Here is a 20,591-nt window from a genome sequence, read left to right as displayed (position 1 = left end):
TCCCATCAGGCTTACTGAAAACCAACTAAAATTATTCCTTAAGATGCAGAATGAATTTAATGCAATTATGTGTTTGTTAGTACGGCCACTACTGTTTTAACCGTGTTTCCATCAAAGAAACACGTGTGTTCACCTCCAGGAGGAACAATTTCTGGATTTCCATCAACCCGCCCGGACACAGTTTCCGTTGCACTTGCCGTATGTTTGTTTCCTGTAGGAAGCATGAAGTAGCTACCAACAGACAACGGGTGGATATCTCGTATTTTTTTAATACATCTAACTCAAAGTGGACTTTTCCTCAGTCAAGATGTCTCGGGGCTCTATCGAGATCCCTTTACGGGACACGGATGAGGTAAAACTCGTATAATATGTGCATTTTAATGTTTGTTTGACTTACAATTAACGTTACGTTTCCTCGCTGTGCTGCTAGCCGTTAATGCTAACGTTAACGAGCATCAGCTATGGTGTTTCTTTCAGTGTTTAATGCAGAGTAATGTCAGCGTGAGATGTTTAGGTATTTGCAAGTCGACCCGAAACGCAAACGTCAGTTATGTTTGGAGCAGCGAGTACAGAAGTAACGTTTAGTTAGGAAACGTTACTCACGTTACTGTCTGCAGAAATATGAGAGCGGGTTCAGATGCTCGGTTATTGTGATGCTTTCTGTCATTGCCCTAATGAAGCAATCTACAATCCAACTGTTACAGTATCTTAAATTTATTTTAAATTAGTTTCCATATGTTATCATAAGAACATTTAAAAAAAACAGACAGTTTTGGGCTAATTCAGTGAATTAAGTATCGTACAAAACAACTTTACCATGTGATGCAAAAGTCATGTCAACGTCCAACAATGACATACAGCATTGATCCCCATCATTAGCCTAATACTGCATTGATAGCTACCACAGTATGATTATATTGTTAAAACTCTTGATATCTTCTCACAGTATGCATCGTTTCATTGGCATTCATGTTTTAAATGATGCCTAGATTAAGAGTTGTGTCAGACTCAATGACTTGATTCATACATTGTATCTTGCAGGTTATCGAGCTCGACTTTGACCAGCTGCCGGAAGGAGACGAGGTCATCAGTATCCTGAAGCAGGAACACACACAGCTGCACATATGGATCGCTTTGGCGGTGAGTCGGTGGTTGCATTATCGTTACCTTGATGGATGACTTGAACATAATCCAGATGTAAAAGTTCACTTCATCCCATCAGCTGTAACAGTGTGTGCTCTCTGTCATTTTTCAGTTGGAGTACTACAAGCAGGGCAAAACAGAGGATTTTGTCAAGCTGTTGGAAGCAGCTCGTATTGATGGAAACCTCGACTACAGAGACCACGAGAAAGACCAGATGACCTGTCTAGACACGTTGGCAGCTTACTATGTTCAGCAAGCACGGAAAGAGAAAAACAAAGATGCCAAGAAAGAGCTCATCACGCAGGCCACGCTGCTCTATACAATGGCAGACAAGATCATCATGTATGATCAGGTAAGAAAGAATTGATGATGAGTGAAAACCGCTATTTCTCCACTAATTCTGCAAGTGAATTTAACATGCTCTTGGCTCACTCAGAACCATTTGTTGGGACGAGCCTGTTTCTGTCTGCTGGAAGGAGACAAGATGGACCAGGCTGACGCTCAGTTCCACTTTGTCCTCAATCAGTCCACCAACAACATCCCTGCTTTGCTTGGCAAGATCATTATTACAAATAAGACATCAATCTTGACCACTGTGATTGATTTACTACTACTAATAATCACGTGGTTGTTCAACAGGTAAGGCTTGCATCTCCTTCAATAAAAAGGATTACAGAGGAGCACTGGCATACTACAAAAAGGCTCTCCGTACAAACCCCGGCTGCCCAGGTAAACGCGTTACCTGCATCCTCCTCGAAACAGAACCCTGTAAAATACGTGTTGCAGATTATTCCTCATCTCCTGTCTTGTTCTTGTGTCTCATTCCAGCGGAGGTAAGGCTGGGGATGGGCCACTGTTTTGTCAAGCTCAGCAAACTAGAGAAGGCCCGTTTGGCGTTTGGCCGAGCCCTGGAGCTTAATTCCAAATGTGTGGGAGCTCTTGTTGGTTTGGCGGTTTTAGAGCTCAACAGCAAGGAGGCCGATTCCATCAAGAACGGAGTGCAGCTCCTGTCGCGGGCGTACACCATCGACCCCAGCAACCCCATGGTGCTCAACCACCTGGCCAACCACTTTTTCTTCAAAAAGGTAGTGACTGGTCTAGTGTGTCACTGAAATACTTGCACATTTCTAAACAAGTGTCTGTCATTTAACTGTTACCTGTGTGTTTTCTGTTTTTTTTAAAAATCAGGATTACAGTAAAGTGCAGCATCTGGCCCTCCACGCTTTCCACAACACAGAGGTTGAGGCCATGCAGGCTGAGAGCTGCTACCAGTTAGCTCGCTCATTTCACGTGCAGGTAAGATCCGAACTGATCGCGAGGCAAGTTACTATATTCATTTAGTTATCAATTTCCATCTCTGATGTCTCTTTTATTCTCCTCAGGAGGACTACGACCAGGCGTTTCAGTATTACTACCAGGCCACTCAGTTTGCCTCGTCCACCTTTGTGTTGCCCTTCTTCGGCCTGGGGCAGATGTACGTGTATCGCAGGGACAAAGAGAATGCGGCACAGTGCTTCGAAAAGGTTTTGAAGGCCTACCCCAACAACTACGAAACGATGAAAATTCTGGGGTCTCTCTATGCTACATCTGACGATCAGGAAAAGAGAGACATTGCCAAAGTACGTGTCGTGTACAGATAATTGAAATCCTATGGCTTATTAAGACGTTTACTACTCTGTCTACACTAGTATCTTAACACGTCACTGTCTTTGTTCTTTAGGGCCATTTGAAGAAGGTAACGGAGCAGTACCCAGATGATGTGGAGGCCTGGATCGAGCTGGCTCAGATTCTGGAGCAGACTGATATTCAAGGAGCGCTGTCTGCATACGGCACAGCCACCCGCATCCTGCAGGAGAAGGTGCAGGCTGACGTTCCCCCCGAGATCCTCAACAACCTCGGGGCTCTTCACTTCAGACTGGGCAACCTTGGAGAGGCCAAGGTAGCTATCAATATACATGACAGCATGTATAAACAGAACACCCTAAAATAGCTGCATTCACCTGGGAAGTCATTGGATATACAATACATTGATATGTCTCTTTCATTGGGGTATTTAAAGTAATTTTTTTAATACACAATCATGTCTTCTCTCCTACAGAAATACTTTCTTGCGTCTCTCGAGCGGGCCAAAGCTGAAGGAGAGCACGACGAGCATTACTACAACGCCATTTCTGTCACCACATCCTACAATCTGGCCCGCCTGTACGAGGCGATGTGTGAATTCCACGAAGCTGAGAAACTCTACAAAAACATCCTGAGAGAGCATCCTAACTATGTGGACTGTAAGCATGCAACATTATACCATTTTTAAAATAAGGGAGAACAAGAAGTACTCTGTGAAGACTCACTTTTGGTCAACAGGTTATCTGCGTCTTGGAGCGATGGCTCGCGACAAAGGAAATTTCTACGAAGCCTCCGATTGGTTCAAAGAGGCCCTGCAGATTAATCAGGTACTTTGTCACCTGTAGTGTGAATACAATAAATTCAGAAGCTGTCAACCTGTCTTCAACATTATCTGATGTTTGTTCTTTTTGGTGCAGGACCACCCGGATGCCTGGTCCCTGATAGGGAACCTTCACTTGGCCAAACAGGAATGGGGACCGGGTCAAAAGAAGTTTGAGCGTATTCTGAAGCAGCCGTCCACACAAAACGACACGTACTCCATGCTGGCTCTGGGTAACGTGTGGCTGCAGACTCTGCACCAGCCCACAAGAGACCGGGAAAAGGTGCAGTTCAGTAATCGCCTCACTTATTGTGTGATGGAGCTCTTGTAGATATTCTCTGAAGTTGAATAAGTGATGGGAAATATTACATAAGTCTTCAAATGAAGTAAGTGTGTTATTTTTTTTGTCTTGACAGGAAAAGAGACACCAGGACCGAGCCCTGGCGATATACAAACAAGTCCTGCGAAATGACTCCAAGAACCTCTACGCTGCCAATGGCATCGGTCCGTTGAGTTTTATTTATTTTACTTTTTAATAGTTCTACTTTCTATGTATGAAGTATTTCACATAAATGCCTTGTGTTCAGGTGCCGTCCTGGCCCATAAGGGCTTCTTCAGAGAGGCTCGCGACGTGTTTGCGCAGGTGAGGGAGGCCACAGCAGACATCAGTGACGTCTGGCTGAATCTGGCTCACATCTACGTCGAACAGAAGCAGTACATCAGCGCTGTGCAGATGGTAATGGCCTCACTTGTGATGACTTCTAAGAAATGATTGTCTTTGTTCATGTTTCTGTCCTGACAGTTGAGTATTGTGTTCTGCTCTACAGTACGAGAACTGCCTGAAGAAATTTTACAAATACCAGAACACTGAGGTGCTGCTGTACCTTGCAAGGGCGCTCTTCAAATGTGGCAAACTCCAAGAGTGCAAGCAGATGCTGCTGAAGGTAACATGAAGAAAAAAAACAATGAAAGGCTTTTGTCTTCTGCTACAATATGAGGGGAGTCTAGCTTTGTCTTTTCTGATGTGTTTTTCGGACTAGGCCCGTCACGTGGCGCCCAGTGACACGGTGCTGATGTTCAACGTGGCGCTGGTGCTGCAGAGACTGGCCACTCTTGTGCTGAAAGATGAGAAAAGCAACTTGAAGGCTGTGCTCAGCGCTGTCAAAGAGCTTGAACTGGCTCACAGGTATGACGCTTGATTTCTACTTCCTCCTCCCAGTCTGACCCTCCGGCTGCCCTAATCCCACAAATTGTATCACCTCCTCCCACAGGTATTTCAGCTACCTCAGCAAGGCTGGAGACAAGATGAGGTTTGACCTCGCTCTGGCTGCTTCTGAGGCCAGGTCAGTCTGAATCTATTATTTTCATCACAGCTCTTTTTTTTTTTTTTTTTTTTTTACCTCAAATGTTTAAGCTTCAGAGACATTAAATTCTTTTTTTCTTTTTTTTTCAAACCTAATACTTTGGTGGATGTGTTGTGGGATTGCAGGCAGTGCTCTGACCTGCTGAGTCAGGCTCAGTACCATGTGGCGAGAGCCAGAAAGCAGGATGAGGAGGAGAAGGAGCTTCGGGCCAAACAAGAGCAGGAGAGGGACATGCTGCGTCAACAGATGATGAAAGAACAGGTACTAATGGAAGCTTTTTGGTAGTTACTGATCATGACTAGGTGTCTACATTTTGAGCTACACTTCTTATTAATTGGTTGGCTTTTCATCCCCAAACCCTGCTAGACGGATAAGCGGAACAAAGAGGTGGAGGAACAGAAGAAGCTCCTGGAGCAGAGAGCTTTGTACGTGGAGAAGACCAAGGGCCTGCTTACCTTCGCAGAGGGATCAAAGGAAATGGCCAAAGAAAAGAAGAAGAGCGGTGGACGCGTGAGTGTCTGACAACAAACTCATCAGCAGACCAACTTGCACAGAATGCAGTGTAGATAACATACTTTTTTTTTTTTAAATTTTAATTCTCTAAGCGTAAGAAAGGAGACATGGATGAGTTTGTCAACGACGACTCTGATGAGGACCTGCCACTGAAGAAGAAGAAGAAGAGAAGGGGCGGCAGTGGCAGCGAACAGGATGAGGGTGCGGATGGAGAGAAGTCACGCAAGAAGAGGAGGAAGTGAGTCTGTTACCGACATTTATTCGGACTACTGAACGAGGCACATAAGATACTCAGCCAATTTTGTCTTGCATTACAGACCTGCCAGAGGAGATGACAGTGATGACGAGGAAGGAGGATCACGACCCAAGAAGCAGCGTAAACCTAAAGAACGCAAGAGGATTGATAAGGTCCTTTGAATTTTCTTTGTCCTGTTCTTTTGTTATTGTTCTAGAGAATTTTTTTTGGTCTGGTTTTCTATAAATGTTGACATCTTTTTCTCATTTTTAGCCACAGCCTGAGCGTCTGCCACCATCTCTCAAAGGAAAGATCAAGTCTAAGGCTATCATCTCCTCTTCTGAGTCCTCTTCAGATGAGGATGGCCTGAAAATAGCCGAAGACAAGTAAGCGCATTAAAGTTTAAATGAGACTTTACACTTAGAACATCAGAACATTGACGAGTGCACTTTCTCCCACACAGACAACAAAGAGACAGCGGTTCAGGATCTGATGAGGGCAGCCACAGGAAGCGGATTGCGTCAGACAGTGAGTCGGATGGAGGAAGGAACCGCTCTGGCAGTGAGGCGGGCAGCCCTCGACGCTCTGCAGGCTCAGACGACGATGACTCTGGCAGTGACCGTCCAGTGAAGAAGAGGAGGGTGCAGCGGCAGTCTGACTCGGAGCAGTCGGACAACGAGAGCAAGAAGAGTCGGTCCGGATCAGATGAGTCCCGGCCTGGTTCGCCCGCCGCAGCATCCGACCGGGGATCAGATGCGGGTTCAGACGTGGGCTCCCCACGCCGCTCTGACAACGAGGGCTCCCCACGCCGCTCTGACAACGAGGGCTCCCCACGCCGCTCTGACAACGAGGGCTCCCCACGCCGCTCTGACAACGAAGGCTCCCCACGCCGCTCTGACAACGAAGGCTCCCCACGCCGCTCTGACAATGGCTCTGAACAAGGAGCTTCCAACAATGATAGCGATTAATTCTTCCTCAGACTATTCCCATGTAATGCTGAGAAAACGCTCTACGTCTGCATTTTTATTTTGTATTAAAGCAGGGATTTCTGTCTGTGCGATATCTGGGAATTAGCCTAAAACAGTAGTTTTTTTTGTTAGCTCAGTGTTCTTGTGCATTACTGGAAATGTCTTTTCACAGATTTTTTTGTTTAAGACAGATGAAATGGTTTGAAGTAAACTAAAAGGTTCAAACATCTATTTTCTATCAAAGCTGGTCAGATGAGAGACCCTAAATGGGAAGATGCTTCAACAAAATGTCAAATAAAAAAAGAAAACAAAGTGTAAGATGTGAATAGTTTATTTCTGCTTCTGTATCAGACCAACAGACCCAATAGAGAAAGTGACATTCCATTAAAGAAACATTACTTTAATAGCAAAAATCACAAAGTTGAAACTGAGTACTGGTAAGCTGCAGGTGAAATACCATAAAATGTGCATGTACAAACTAAACATGACTAAAGTTAGTACAACTAATCAAGGTTTGACTCTAAAATTAGTTGTGCTAATCACTAATCAGTTCATACTGATGTTCTGCAGTGACAGAAATCTGTAACCACTTCTATTCAGGGAGGAGCTTTTACATGGGCCAAAGGGAAGAGACCCACACAGGTCACCAGGCCAACAATTAACCCTAGCATGTGTTTGGACACCGGAAGAAACACGGCAATAATGGGAGAATGTCCAAACAGTGGATTTGAACCGGGGTAACCAAGAATTGATTTGTTCCAAATTGTTAACATGAACAAAAACATCTTAGCACACAAAATATAAAAGCAGGTGAATATTCACACAATGTAACCTTAAGTTTAAGACAAGTCAAAACTACAAAAATTTAAGGGAAAATAAGTCTTCAGGACAATGAATCGAACTGTTAAACTTTATTCAAGGTTGATCTGTAGTTGTACACTGAACTTCTTGCACTTAACATTACAGTGACACCCCAAAAGAAGGAAAAGTGTACACATACAGTACATTCTTTGTAATTTCATGAAGATTAAAAAGACCATTTAAAAACTCGACAAATATGGCAAACCGACGTAAAATTTCCACACATGGTGGTGAACAACTGTTGCACAGGAAACTAAGCTTTGGCTGTCTCAATGATAAAACCGAGACATTCAAGTATAGTCCGAGATACATAAGAGGTATATCCATATGAATTGATAAATTAAAAGGCCACACAGACTCATTCCTAACAGCACAAAAGATTTGTACATAAAAAAAGCTCTCGATTCATTTAACTAAATGTGGGTAATTGAAATCACTGTGCAAATCAAAAAAAGACCATTATCCAAATCTAGATAGTTATGAATTTAGAAAAAAAAAAAAAAAAAAAAAAAAAAAAAGCCTGCTTTCAAGCACACAAAACCATTATAATTATGGCAGCCCAAAACCGCAACTCAGGATGGTTTCTACAAATCAAGGAAATTGTATCTTACTATTGCAACGACTCATGATGTTAAGCAACGGCCATCTAAAAACTGATTTAACAAATGAAGATATAACAATGAGAAAAGTCTCTTTGCAGTGTGTAGAGATTCTTCTCTTTTTGTAAACAGTTTTTAAGTAAATAGTTATGGCAGCACTTGGTGACTCCTACCAGATGTAAAAGGTGATACAATGGGTCAGGTGTTGGTGCTGGTACAGTTTCCTGGAAAATACTGCCTACTGTTAAAGAAAACGGAACCCAAGATTGAAATGTATAAAACCTCTGCTGCAGGACATCAACTTGGATAAGATGGAAAGAAAGGAAAGCATAAATACAATATGAATATAATGGTGGTGATGCTGGCTTGATCTGGCAAAACATTTCATAGTGGAATGAATTGTAACAGTGGTTGGAAAATATTCATTAACAAGGAGAAAGGGAAGGAGTTAGGGTTGAGACTGGGAAGGGCATATGGAGATAAGTAAAAAAAAAAAAAAAAAAAAAAAAAAAAAAAAAAAAAAAAGTATTCATTGCATCCTGATAACACATGGCTTTGGCCTGTTCCTCAGTAATCTTCATCCTCGGACTCCTCTTCTTCAGCAGTCTCCAGCCAGGTCAGCCACTGGTTCACCTGCACCATAAACACAATATCTCCATTAGACACACACACAGCGTTACACTAGGCGTGAGTCTTATTGGGACATTTACATGGAACCTGGTTAATCATTTTCCTGTGTAAGTGATCATAATAATATTCAAGTTTCTGATTATCTACATCTTGATTCCTTCACCAATTTTGAAAAAACAACAACAAAAAAAACAAAACCCCACATACAAAAATACTTGTTCGCAAAGTACATTATGTTACCTGAAATAATGCTTTTCCTTTCCCTGGATATTCTTGGGTGACATCTTCTTTCCATGAAAGGAAGGCTTCTTCTTCGATTATTTCCATGTCATAAAAATTAACAAAGTAGCGCAGCAACATACCTGGAAGAGGAGAGGAATCATTGAGCATCAACGTTTAATACCTTCTGACTTGGGCCTGAGTTTCTACACTTAAGTGTAATTACCTTTGGGGAAACCCTTGGTATTGCAGTGAACCTGCAGGGCATACAGCGCACCGACTTGCAGCTCAATGTGATCGTGTAGGAACTTCTGCATCACTGGCTTGAAAGCCAGCAGCTGCTGCTTCTCCTCATCCAGCTGCTCCTTACTGGGCGCTGAAAGCTGCTCTTCGTCATCGTCAGGGTTGATCTCATAAGCAATGTACTGCAAGAAGCTGGCGGACAAGACAAATATATTGTCAACTTAAAGTGCAAAATATATTGTTTGGGGTTAGATTAACAAACTAATCAATGGCTGATAAAAGTAGTTTGATCAGCAGAGTTGGGCATTGTGCACTGCTGTACCTGGTCATGAGGATGTTGACAAAGCCTTTGTCGGTGTGGAGTTTAGGAGAGATGTTGTCTTTGATCCACTTGTAGATCGACTGTGGAGAGGGATCTACTTTGATCTGCTTCAGCAGCTCTTTCTCCAGTTTCATCAGTGGAAACAAAAAGCTGAGACCTTTGCCATCCAGAATCTCCAGCATCCTGTCCTTGTTTTGGTCAATTTCTATAGAGAAAGAAAAGAAAAGCAAAAGACATCACCAACAGCAAAAGACATCCATTTCCTTTGTACTGCATCATTGAAAACATATGCAAGAGACTAACAATGACATATATCCAACATGCGGTCGGAGTGGGTTTGGACATACCAGGTAGCATCTTCTGCATGTTGACCTTGCTCTGCTGGAACATGTCAGCCAGCCACTCACGGTCCTTCAGTTTGACCATCTGCTGCAGGCAGAGCAGGAATAGTGGGAAATGTGCACCATTCTCCAGCGGGTGGGCCAGATCTGCGATGCTGACCAGGTCAGTGATGATGGCGCGTGCAGCAAACTGAGCCAGGTAGGACTTCACCAGTGGTACTTCTTCCTCGATCTTGGGACACTGGTCCAGAACACTCAAAAAGGCCTATTAAATAAAAACTGAGTAGTTAGAGCCGAGTAACGGTGATATTCAGATAGTAAAAACATGAGTTTTGTATATCCTCAATACTGACCTGCATTAGATTTTCACCCGTGGCAAGACCCTCTGTGCAGAGAGCAAGGACCAGGGTGCTTGCATGCTCCTTATCTTCATCTGAACGATCAAGTGAATAGACCACGATCATGTTCAGCATCTCAGACAAAAAGTGCTTTGGAGCTTTCATCTCCCTCACAGCATTCACTGCCTCATCGATGTTCTTGTTGTTCAGGTAATCTGCCGCCAACGTCTCCTAAAAAAGAAAAGGACGGTAGGGTTGTGAGATATGACTACATTAGATTGTGAAGGACTTAAATGACTCCCTGGTCTGCCTTTACAGAGAGCTCGTTAGTATCGAGCTACGATGGCACGTTCCATCAGTTGCAGTTCTACGGCTCCAGTGTTTCCCCTGCTATATTAAAAATTCCCCAAAATGCATTAAATTTGCCATGGAGACATGGCAAATTTGACATGGAGCGGAGGAGAGACGGGTGAAGTGACGATAACGTCGGAACCAGCTACAAACACTGTGTCGATTGTCTTTTTAGCCGAGCTCGATAATGGTGATGCTTTCTGAAAATTGCTGAAAGTGAAGAACTGTAGGCGCAGTGTTCACTATTAAAAAATAAATAAATAGCCTTTTAAATGCTACATGGTTTGATGTGGATTTCAGATTGTTACTGATAAAACAAACAGACTTTAGTGTGACAGCATAAAACTGTTCCTACCTGATAAAAATATTGATTTTATACATTTGCCATATCCACCCCCAAAGGACTGTGAGCTACATTATGCTGGCCATAGTATATTGTGCATGAAGAAAGCAGAGAGTTTAACTTACGGTCATTTTACGCAACTCTTCCTTTGTAGGAGGAGCCTTTTTGGTAGACTTTGCAGGTTTTTCCTGAATTGGAGGAGGATTGATTTTCAGGCCAAGCTGTGGAGACTAAACAAATAAATCCAAATAAATGCATGTTCTCTGGAACCTGTGATTACCACATTTGATTTGAAATGTAGAAATGTTACCTGTCCGAGTGCAGAACCTTGGGCACTTGAAGGAATCATGGTCATCTGTGGCTGCAGCTTAGGGATTTGTTTTTTACTTAAGATGAAGGACTGCGCTGGCCTCAGACTTATCTAGAGGGGCAAAGACAGCGAGTGTCACAAAATATGACTAAATTAATCCAGCTGAAACATTAGGATCCATATAAATGGCACCCCGACGACTGGGTGCCATTTGAACTTCAAATCAAAACAATCAAACATAATCTCAGTGTATCAATGTACCTCATCAGCATTGACCTTCCCCTTCTTGACGAATCGTGGAGCCATATCCTTCGACTGCATCTGCACAGCGTGATTCTGTTTGTGGTTGAAAACAGGTGAACCCTGCCCCTTTAAAAATAGATTTCACAGCGTTAGTGTGAGGAATGCCGACTCCCTCCCCAAATACTATTATAAAGTACTGAATAATTGCAGTGTAGATGTGATGCATGTACCTGGTTTGGTTTTATATACGGTTTGCTTCCCCCTTCAAATTGAGGCTGGTGTGAACCGTTGCCATTTCCAATGTGGCCGTTGTAGAGGGGGTTTGTGCGATGACGTCCCATGGTAGGAGAGTAGTGGTCCTGAATGACCCCTGGACCTGTACCAATGCCACTTCCTACACAGAACAAGAAAGCAAACATTAACACATGTCCAAAAAAGCATCAATCCCTATTAATGACGCCCTAATTCTCTTATCTCCTGAGGGAATAAAAGCTCTGACATACCAGGCATTTGTCCAAACATATCAGCCAGCCCACCAAGAGTTTCTCTGTCAAACTTGATCCTTGTTGGCAGGAAGGAGGAGTTTTCCATGAAGAATTCGTTCCTCATGCCATCGTTTGAAGGTGGAAAGAAACAACCTAAATCCTGCAAAGCACAGAGGGAATCCAGTCAGAATCGGAGGATGCGGGCAAACTACGAGTACTAGCTCGGTAACGCAATTCTTTTTACATTGTCCACGAGAAATGGACAGACAGACAGACAGTTTATAGCTAACCTTTACTGCATCCTGACGAACTTGGTTGATCGTCTTTGGTCCATTGTCACTATACGCTTTGCGAGCAGCCCAGTTGTTTTCTCGCTGCTCCACTGTATTCTGCAGCAGGAAACGAATCCTAGCCGGCAGTTCCTTGCTGTTCGTCAAGCATTGCATGCGGCTAAAGTACTGATCCATCAAGGACTGAAAGGAGAAGGTATTTGTTATATAAGGACTCAGACATTTTAAGACAAGAGCATTATTGTTATGTTTTTTTTTTTTTTTTTAGATACTCACCCTAGCCTTTTCATGATCAAGTTTAGGTCCCACTGTTCTCATTATCTGACAGAGGCATTCCAAATCTTCACCCACGTCCTTAAGTTGGACTCTCTTCTTCTTCTCCAAAAGCTTTAAAAGAAAGAACACTGAATACAAAGAACTGTAATTTCTTTACCATCAAAGTCACATCAACAGTTTAGTGTCATCCAAGTTTTGGATTACTCAAGTTATTCCAAATAAGGTTCACGATTACACCCAACCAATTAAAAGTAATTCAACAGAACTTACTGTTTTGATGCACTTATGGAGGATAGATTCGTGGATAAGGTTGAGTTTGCCAAGTTCCCCGATGAATTTGATGTTGCCCAGCATCTTGAGCTTTGCAATACCACGCTGCTCCTCCTCCTCCGAAGTGAGTGGATCGTCATTTTTGTCAAAGACTACAGGGCGGGAGAGGTAAGACAGTTGAATACAAGGAACAACTCTAACTAGACCTGCCTATTTAGTAACCGTTATTTGTATCAATTGTTAAAATCACTTACGTTCAACATTTCTGGTGCGGTTCTCAAATTCATCTTGAAGCTTGGAAATCAGAAGCCTTCTGAAGGTCTGTAAAACAGAAATTGTTCAAAATCCAGACAGCGCCATAGAGTAGTAAAGCAGCGCATCAGCTATATTCCTGGGCAAATCTCATCGTTACAAAAACTTACAGTATTCTGCTTATTTGTTGCTTGATTTTCTGTTGGGTCTTCAAAGTTTGGTGCATCCTCTGCCAAGCGTAGACATAGTTGAGCGTATAACTGGCTATACTTTGGCTCTTCGAGGGCTTTGTCAACAATCTAAAATAAAGAAATTCAAATTTAAAATGAACCAGCTAAGACACAACCCTAACCAACATTACTGTCTTTAAGAGTTAAGAGGCTGTAGCAGACCACAGCTGCGGTCCAATAGTCCTCTTTGCTCAGGAAGGTTCTAACTGAGTGAAATGACCCAGAAGTATTTAAGTGGCCGTCTTGATAAGAGCGCTTCTTATTCTCTGAGTGTTAAGGAAAGGTGCATTACTAGCTCCTTTGAATAGACAGTGCACCTGTTTACTGCCAACATAAATAAATGCAATTCTTGCCGATATCTCCAAATGGCAAATATTTTAGGTACCAAATCACAGCATGGATTTTTCTATGGTGTTCCTTGAGGTCTTGGTGACTAAATGTGGCCGTTTGGAGGGATTTAGGTGGTAAAAAAGAAACTTGTTCAATTCAGCACCAAATCTGGGTTACAAATGGTATCAACTACAAAAATTTCTAAACTCAAGTGAGCATTGGAAAGTTTAAATTTAAAATATTTTTGATTTCCTATTTATGACTAGAACAACTTGACACACTGCTAAGCTGCCTCTCAAATGACTTTAGGTGACCACTTTAATGGGTTATAGAAACATTACACAAGTACAACCAAGAGAATACCCACCAACAAGATGGTTCCTTTTAAGACATGTTTTGACTCCACACCCACATTGAGGAGCTCCAGGCATAGTTTGTCAAACTTCTCTGGGGTCAGCTTATTAAGTATGCTAAAAAAAGAAATGAGGATGGACATTAGTTGAAAAGACTTCACATTAGGTATTAAGGTCCAAGCTTACAATTGAAATACTCCAAGAATTAATACAATCTCTGTACCTGGAATAAATGTGGATTTAAAATTAGAAACTTACCCTCTCACTTTCCTAAACGTTGCATCATTTTGCCCTTTCTCGTTGGAGGAGTTGGCATCTCGTCTAGTGCTTCGAGAAGGTACCCATCTCTGAACGCCAGAACCTGGGGTTTTCCCCAGGAACCCGCTGCAATGGACACAAAACAAAGTCAATACAGACATCAGGAAAACCTGACTCCTTACCACAGGTGTCTAGCCATGATATATTGTGGGTGAGACAAAGGTCCTGTTATATCTGAAAGCAATGCCACTAAAATGTGATTCAAGATACAGATGCACAACTGCGAACACAACTCAACATGTTTTTGTATACGTTTAAATACTATGCGGCCCATTTTCAACTGCCTTTGCGTCATTGCAGTGTGTGGTACGTTGTGTGCAAAATGATGTTAGGCTCCCCCCTGCGTTACCCAAGCTCCAAACTCATTTGTGCCGGCGGACCATCCCAGGGTCCGCCGGCTGTCACAAAACGCGTAATTTTGCGGTATACAGTGACATCGAGGTACGGTGAAAATTGTTCATACTGCAACAATACAAATCCAGTTGAAAATATGCAAAGTTAACCAATTGGCCAACTGAAAAAAAAAAATACAATAACACCCCTGTAGAACACACGCTTCCATCGGGTGCTAAAATATTGATAACACCAAATCAACCTAAATCAATGCGTGGTAGACGGTCAAAGTAAACCTGTATGATATGCATTTTATCCTCATAACTGGAAACCATGAGTGGTGTCGAGCCACATACTAATATATTCAGTATCTAAAGAAGGCACTTCGAGACATCCCTATTCCCCATACGTGTTGAAAACAATAAATATGAGGGAGTGTAATTCAAGCCTATAGGAGATGGATATGGATTTAATATGTAATAAAGATTAATGACTAGGTGTTCCATGAGAAAGGAAACTTTGGAAAATCACCTGTTGCCGACAGTCTTGGGATAGTGCTGAGGTGCACCCCCACCTCCTCCCCCTACACTGCGATAACAAAAAAAGGAAAAAAGGTTTTAACTTAACATAAGATGTGAGCCTAATCCTTTGTTTAAGCTGTTTGGGGGTTCAGCAGTATAAATAGGCCAAGTGTAATGGGGTAATGTTCAATACCTGAAACGAGAAGGACCCCCTGACGCAACGACACTCTCCACTTTGGCGGCTTGACAAAGTATATCTGAAAAGAATAATGTTCCGGGAAAGGGAAGGAAAGAGCGACCTGGAAGTAGAGACGGATACAAAAGGAACACATTAGCGCACAGCTAATGGGTGTAAAACGCAAAACAAACACGTTACAAAGTCTTCAAGCAAATGTATTAAGCATTTAGTGGATTTCAGCCTCATCTTTGTCCGTATAAGATAATGTGAAACTGGATCTGTAACGTTACCATCTTAATTTAGCGATAGTGTGGCTAAATTATGCTATAACACTACGTAACCATAATCCACCATAACCTAAATTAACCGGGTTTACCCTATATAACCTAACGTTGACCCAAGTTACCCGGGTGAACCTTATATAACGCAAGTTACCCGGGTTTACCTTATATAACCTAACCCGTAATGACTGATGGCACCGCTACAGGAAGAGGGGAAACCAGGATAACACGTGCCTCGTTGGAATTATTCATGTCAATTAACGTTAGGTTCATTTTGTCTGGTCAATTTAATTGTATTATTAAATAAAATGGCAAAATAAGTATCAATGCGTTACTCAATGTAATCAGCTGCTAACATTACGTGGTTCATCCTCATGTCACGTAATTACAACATTCACCAAAAAAAAGCCAAAACAGGGCGTTAAAACCAAGGTAATTTGTCCGTATTTTCTATTATACAACGACATCGTCATGGATTTAGTTGTAAAATGACTTTAAAATAGAGCGAAAAGAAGAGCCCATCAGCTGTTTTTACGAGGTCTTTGTTCAGACACCGGATGTCCACACACAGCGACATCTTGAGAGGTTTTGTTCAGCAGGCCGCCGGTATGCTAACGGCTAATAAGCTAACGTTAGGCAAAACTATTCGAGAAAACACTCGAGTTTTTCTTAAACGTGAAACCACTTCAGCTCATCGTCTTAATGTCAAACGAGGTCAGCTAGAGCTAAACTTAAAGATCCACGTTGGTATTTCACCGCATCGAATATAACGTAATCGTAACGAAGACGAACTTCCTAACCCGACCGGTCGGTTAGCTGAGTTAGCTGAACGTTAGCCTAGAAAGACATCGAGGTATCTTACCTTTACAAAGAGAACGTCAGTGTAATGGCTGTCTTGTCGACCAAGAGAGAAAAAAAGACAAATTAGGAAATTGAGCTCAAAAAGTCGCGTTTACGCCAATATAGTTCGGTAGTATTTAGTAGAAAACACGACGGTTCAGACGGTGATAGCAACCGGCTACAGCAAAGAAAGAATGCTGACTGCTTATCTACGTCATGCGGAAGCTGATATTTATACGGGGCCGTGTGCAACGTCATCGTCCCACCCTGCCGACTTTACGTACGGAAAACTCGTGAACGTTTCGCAATCTGCTCTCATCGGAATAACATGTCTGGTGTCTTGTCCAGAGGGTTTATTCTGTACCGTGGAATTTGGATATGTGCTGAGACAAATCAAGGATTACTGATCACCTGATCATTCCTACAGCTGGATATAGAGAAACCAATGGAAGAACCTTTTTGCCAGGTAGAGGAAAATATCGATGAAAACTTAAGCATTAAGTCACACAATTTGACTTAATAAATCGGCATTATGGGATAGTAAAATCATTTAAAAAAAAAAAATTTAAAGTCAAAATATGAAATAGTGAGTCAAAATTTGACTCACTATTTCATAGATTCGACTTGACCTACAATATTCTCCTACCCTCTTGCAATTTTGACTTTTGATATAATTTGGAGTTATCTCATAATATTTAATCAGAGTTGTGAAATAGTGAGTCTTTTCAGGATTTTGACTTTTCATCTCTTAATTTTGATTTAATATCTAAATGTATTGATCTTTCATCCATAATTTGTACTCACAACTATGAGACAGAAAGAAAAATTGCAGCGGTTAACGTAGCTCATACATTTGACTAGTTACCTCATCATTTTTTGTCTAATGTTATGAAATAGTGATTCAAAAGTATGTCATGATATTGACTTTTCATCAGATTATTTTGATTTACAGAGGTTATTTTATTTTTATCTTGCCTTTTCATTTACTTTTTTCTTTCCTTTGCTGGTGGAAACGGTCTTTATAGAAAAGTGACCTCCATCACAGCAGAATATGACTTTATGGATTGTAAAATCACCAGTGAATCTATATTGATCCTCTCAGGAAGACTCAATTTTCTTGCTCTCCTCTACAGGGATGTCCCGGCACAGGGTTAACTACAGGGCATGGACTCCGGAGCTACTAGGGATTTTTTTTTTACTCAAGGATGCCACAGAGGAGGATCGATGACTGTTGACACAGCACTCAAACCAAATGCAATCTGCCATCCTGATGCCCAAAGGGTTTATGAGCCAGCATGGAGGATAATTCTTAATTAAATGTGCCATTAAACCATTTATTGAGGACTTACATGCTGATTTCACACTCATTCTTCCAGTTTCTGCCTACTGGTATATGGAGAGGCAAAGAGTAAAGATATCTCAACAAGTACTGGCCACATTTGCATTAAGTTGTCAGATATTAATGGTCCGCAGAGGATTCCTAATGGTTTTGATGACTACATGACCTTTCCAAAGCTACTGTAATGGCAAGATTTCCATAAAATTTGCAGTGGATATTCATGGGGCCCCCAGGATGAATCCTAATGTTTACAGTGATAACCTGACCTTTCTTGTAGCACCATCATCAGGACAAGCTGTAAAACTATTTCCCCTTCTTTCAGAGCAGGTTTATATAATTTAGACTTTTCAGGCTTTGTCTCCAGAGACTGTCAGATCTGGACCTGATGAGGTCAGTGCTTTATTGCATGACCTCAGTTTGTTTTTCTCTGGCTATTGCACAATGGAGTAGGAGGTGTGGGGTGTAACAGTTTTATAAGACGTTCTGATTGGGTGTATTAGTGAGAATACAACATCCGTGTTATTGTTCACATTGATTTAGCAACATGAGTCACTTCCTCCTTCTGCCAGTAAATGACTACTGTGCGAGACCAGACTGGTAACGCATTGTGCAAGATGAATGGTCATGATAATGAACATAATTCAGATAATACAAACACTTTGGCAATTAACTCATGAACTTTTATAGCGCTTATGAGCAATGTTGTGCCAAGGCAATATGAAATCTGCAAAGTTACTGATAACAAGTTGAAATTGCATTTCCACTGTCTTGTTGTGATGTGCGGTTAGACCTGAATAGTCAGTGTTTCTGGAACTCCTCATACTGACATTGTGATTGGTGGTAAAACAGCCATATGTTTAAACTAGACTCTAATATGAAATACACAATGTACGAAATACGTGAGATGTCTTATTAACTTGTCTTAGTTTGATTACCAACCTTTAAGCATGTGACTCCTCATGGCCCCTTCTTAAAGGTTGCATACATCTATGAGTTGCAAGCAGCCAAAGAGTAATGTTTCCATACTCTTTTTTTATAAAACTGAAGACTAGTAAAACTAACCAGTAACCTATTTCACAGTAACAGAGAAAAAAAATAGAGAACATTTTGAAAATGTAACATTTACACATCATTTAATGGGCATTTAATCTAAAGGAATAGTTTGACATTTGGAGAGTCAGATGAGAAGATCGATACCACCGTTAAATGTCAGGCAACATGTCTTTGTGCTAAGCTAAGCTAACTGGCTGCTTGCCATATAATTACCAGACAGAGTGGTATTGATCTTCTCAGGAAACTCTCTGCCAGAAGGCCATATTTCCACAAATGTTGAACTATTCCTTTAAATGATCCGACAAATGTATCTTGTGAGCCCTTGTGATGTCCTGACCTCTGCGTTGGGACCCACTGTCTTTTTAATAGTCGTCATTTTTCTCAAATCCATAAAGCCAGGTTCTGCTTGTGGTCTGATGAATGAATGTTGCCGAATAGAGTTTGAAGACTAACACATTAACACTGAATGTCTTGTTTATTCAGTTATACTGTATGTACATTATCTAATCACTGAATGTAGCTTCAAAGATTACTCCTTGTAGGTATTGTTATTGACGCACTCTGATATACCTTATCCCATCACTTTCAAAGACGCTCGTTTCATCATGTTTATTCACTTTCCCTGTTAGTCTGGGGAGCATTAGACCTTTCTCTATGCCTTCACTTGTTTGCTGCTTAACTCCTGAGAGACATCAATCTTTCATCAAAAGCAGAATGAAGCCAGTTGTCTGACAGTAAACACGCCACTCACAGTTAATTAAGCCTTTATTGTGAAACATGACATCAAATGTCATGGCCCCAATATAAGTAGCTGTAAATGTATGTTGAGTATCATCAAATCATGTGTAATCAAGCTCCAGAGATCAAATGAAATAAATCGAGAAGGGCCTTCACGTCCCGCCTGCTGTCATATAGATTCATTTTGTTAATTGGGCCAGGTAACATACGGTGATATAAGGAAGTAATTTGTTCCAAATATGTTATATTTGAATACTGTGAGGTTATTGAAATTAATTCCAGTTATTGTACCTGTGGGTATTTTTCACACTTTACATATTGTGATGTGTAAGATGTGGTGTCCATTTTGATTTAAACTGGAAAATATTTGACCACAAGAATGCAGTAATGTGTCTAAAACTAATTTAATGAACAACAAGTGGGACATAATGTAAGTTCATTGCTCATACTGTTGCATCAGACATACTGTGACAAAAAAACAACTATTAGTCAAATAGTAGCATGCAACTTCCAGATTAAGCATTTGATGGGGTTGGGATGAATCTACCGCATTCCTAACAAAAGTAATGAATGACTGGCATAGGAAATGGTCGTCTCACAATGCATGATATTGCACTGTACGTAACTACTAAATTTCTTTCTTAATGTTGGTAAATTATGAGAAAACAAAACTTCTGTGATCCACGACTTTGATGGCCCGAGAACAACATGTGACTTGATACATAGCAGCCTTCATAACTGCCTCCCCCCAGAGTGCTGGAGTTATGGCTTTAACCTTTTCACCATGATGACACGTTTTTCAAAAACAGAAAGAAACAGAAATCAGCCGTATTATATCATAACAGTTTTTTAGGCTAAATGCTGAATACAATGAATAATAATCTAACCGAGAAAAGCACGAATGACCTTCTTGAGATCAAGTCGACAGAGAAAAGATTTGATTTTTGAGATGCTCTTGAATTGATAAAGAGATGATTGAATTACTTTAAAAAAAAAAAAAAATGTGTTTTTCATATGAAAGTTTCTGGCTGCAGGTAT

The 20,591-nt window shown here is 41.4% G+C and overlaps 2 protein-coding genes and 1 long non-coding RNA gene across 3 annotated transcripts; 2 read left to right on the top strand and 1 right to left on the bottom strand.

Annotated features, from left to right (window-relative positions):
• The first annotated feature begins 209 nt into the window (after positions 1-209).
• On the top strand, positions 210-6,984 carry ctr9 (CTR9 homolog, Paf1/RNA polymerase II complex component). The gene is made up of 23 exons (XM_068731115.1): positions 210-352; positions 1,042-1,140; positions 1,256-1,495; positions 1,580-1,697; positions 1,783-1,872; positions 1,972-2,228; positions 2,332-2,439; positions 2,526-2,762; positions 2,864-3,082; positions 3,242-3,425; positions 3,505-3,593; positions 3,684-3,869; positions 4,003-4,090; positions 4,174-4,322; positions 4,414-4,530; positions 4,627-4,772; positions 4,858-4,929; positions 5,076-5,211; positions 5,317-5,460; positions 5,556-5,701; positions 5,781-5,871; positions 5,972-6,084; positions 6,162-6,984. The coding sequence occupies exons 1-23, from the start codon at positions 308-310 to the stop codon at positions 6,664-6,666; spliced, it is 3,579 nt and encodes a 1,192-aa protein (XP_068587216.1). The 5' UTR covers positions 210-307; the 3' UTR covers positions 6,667-6,984.
• On the bottom strand, positions 6,982-15,419 carry eif4g2a (eukaryotic translation initiation factor 4, gamma 2a). Its single transcript, XM_068731116.1, has 19 exons — positions 15,318-15,419; positions 14,211-14,336; positions 13,967-14,069; positions 13,210-13,338; positions 13,042-13,108; positions 12,788-12,939; positions 12,518-12,628; positions 12,242-12,424; positions 11,970-12,111; positions 11,697-11,860; positions 11,485-11,592; positions 11,224-11,334; positions 11,039-11,143; positions 10,235-10,450; positions 9,888-10,146; positions 9,541-9,745; positions 9,202-9,410; positions 8,997-9,118; positions 6,982-8,759 (listed from the first exon to the last, which is right to left on the bottom strand). The coding sequence occupies exons 6-19, from the start codon at positions 12,869-12,871 to the stop codon at positions 8,694-8,696; spliced, it is 2,085 nt and encodes a 694-aa protein (XP_068587217.1). The 5' UTR covers positions 12,872-12,939; positions 13,042-13,108; positions 13,210-13,338; positions 13,967-14,069; positions 14,211-14,336; positions 15,318-15,419; the 3' UTR covers positions 6,982-8,693.
• Positions 15,420-16,465: 1,046 nt separating this feature from the next.
• On the top strand, positions 16,466-18,660 carry LOC137887876 (uncharacterized). Its single transcript, XR_011105074.1, has 2 exons — positions 16,466-16,889; positions 17,557-18,660. It is a non-coding gene; the product is annotated as an uncharacterized lncRNA (long non-coding RNA).
• Positions 18,661-20,591: the final 1,931 nt, after the last annotated feature.

This window comes from Cebidichthys violaceus, unplaced genomic scaffold (genome assembly GCF_023349555.1).
Source record: "Cebidichthys violaceus isolate CVI_PGR_0920_01 unplaced genomic scaffold, fCebVio1.0.p SCAF_5, whole genome shotgun sequence".
Classification (NCBI taxonomy): Eukaryota; Metazoa; Chordata; class Actinopteri; order Perciformes; family Stichaeidae; genus Cebidichthys; species Cebidichthys violaceus.
The sequence above is the reverse complement of the archived record's forward strand: the minus strand, read 5'-3'. Positions and strand labels throughout refer to the sequence as shown.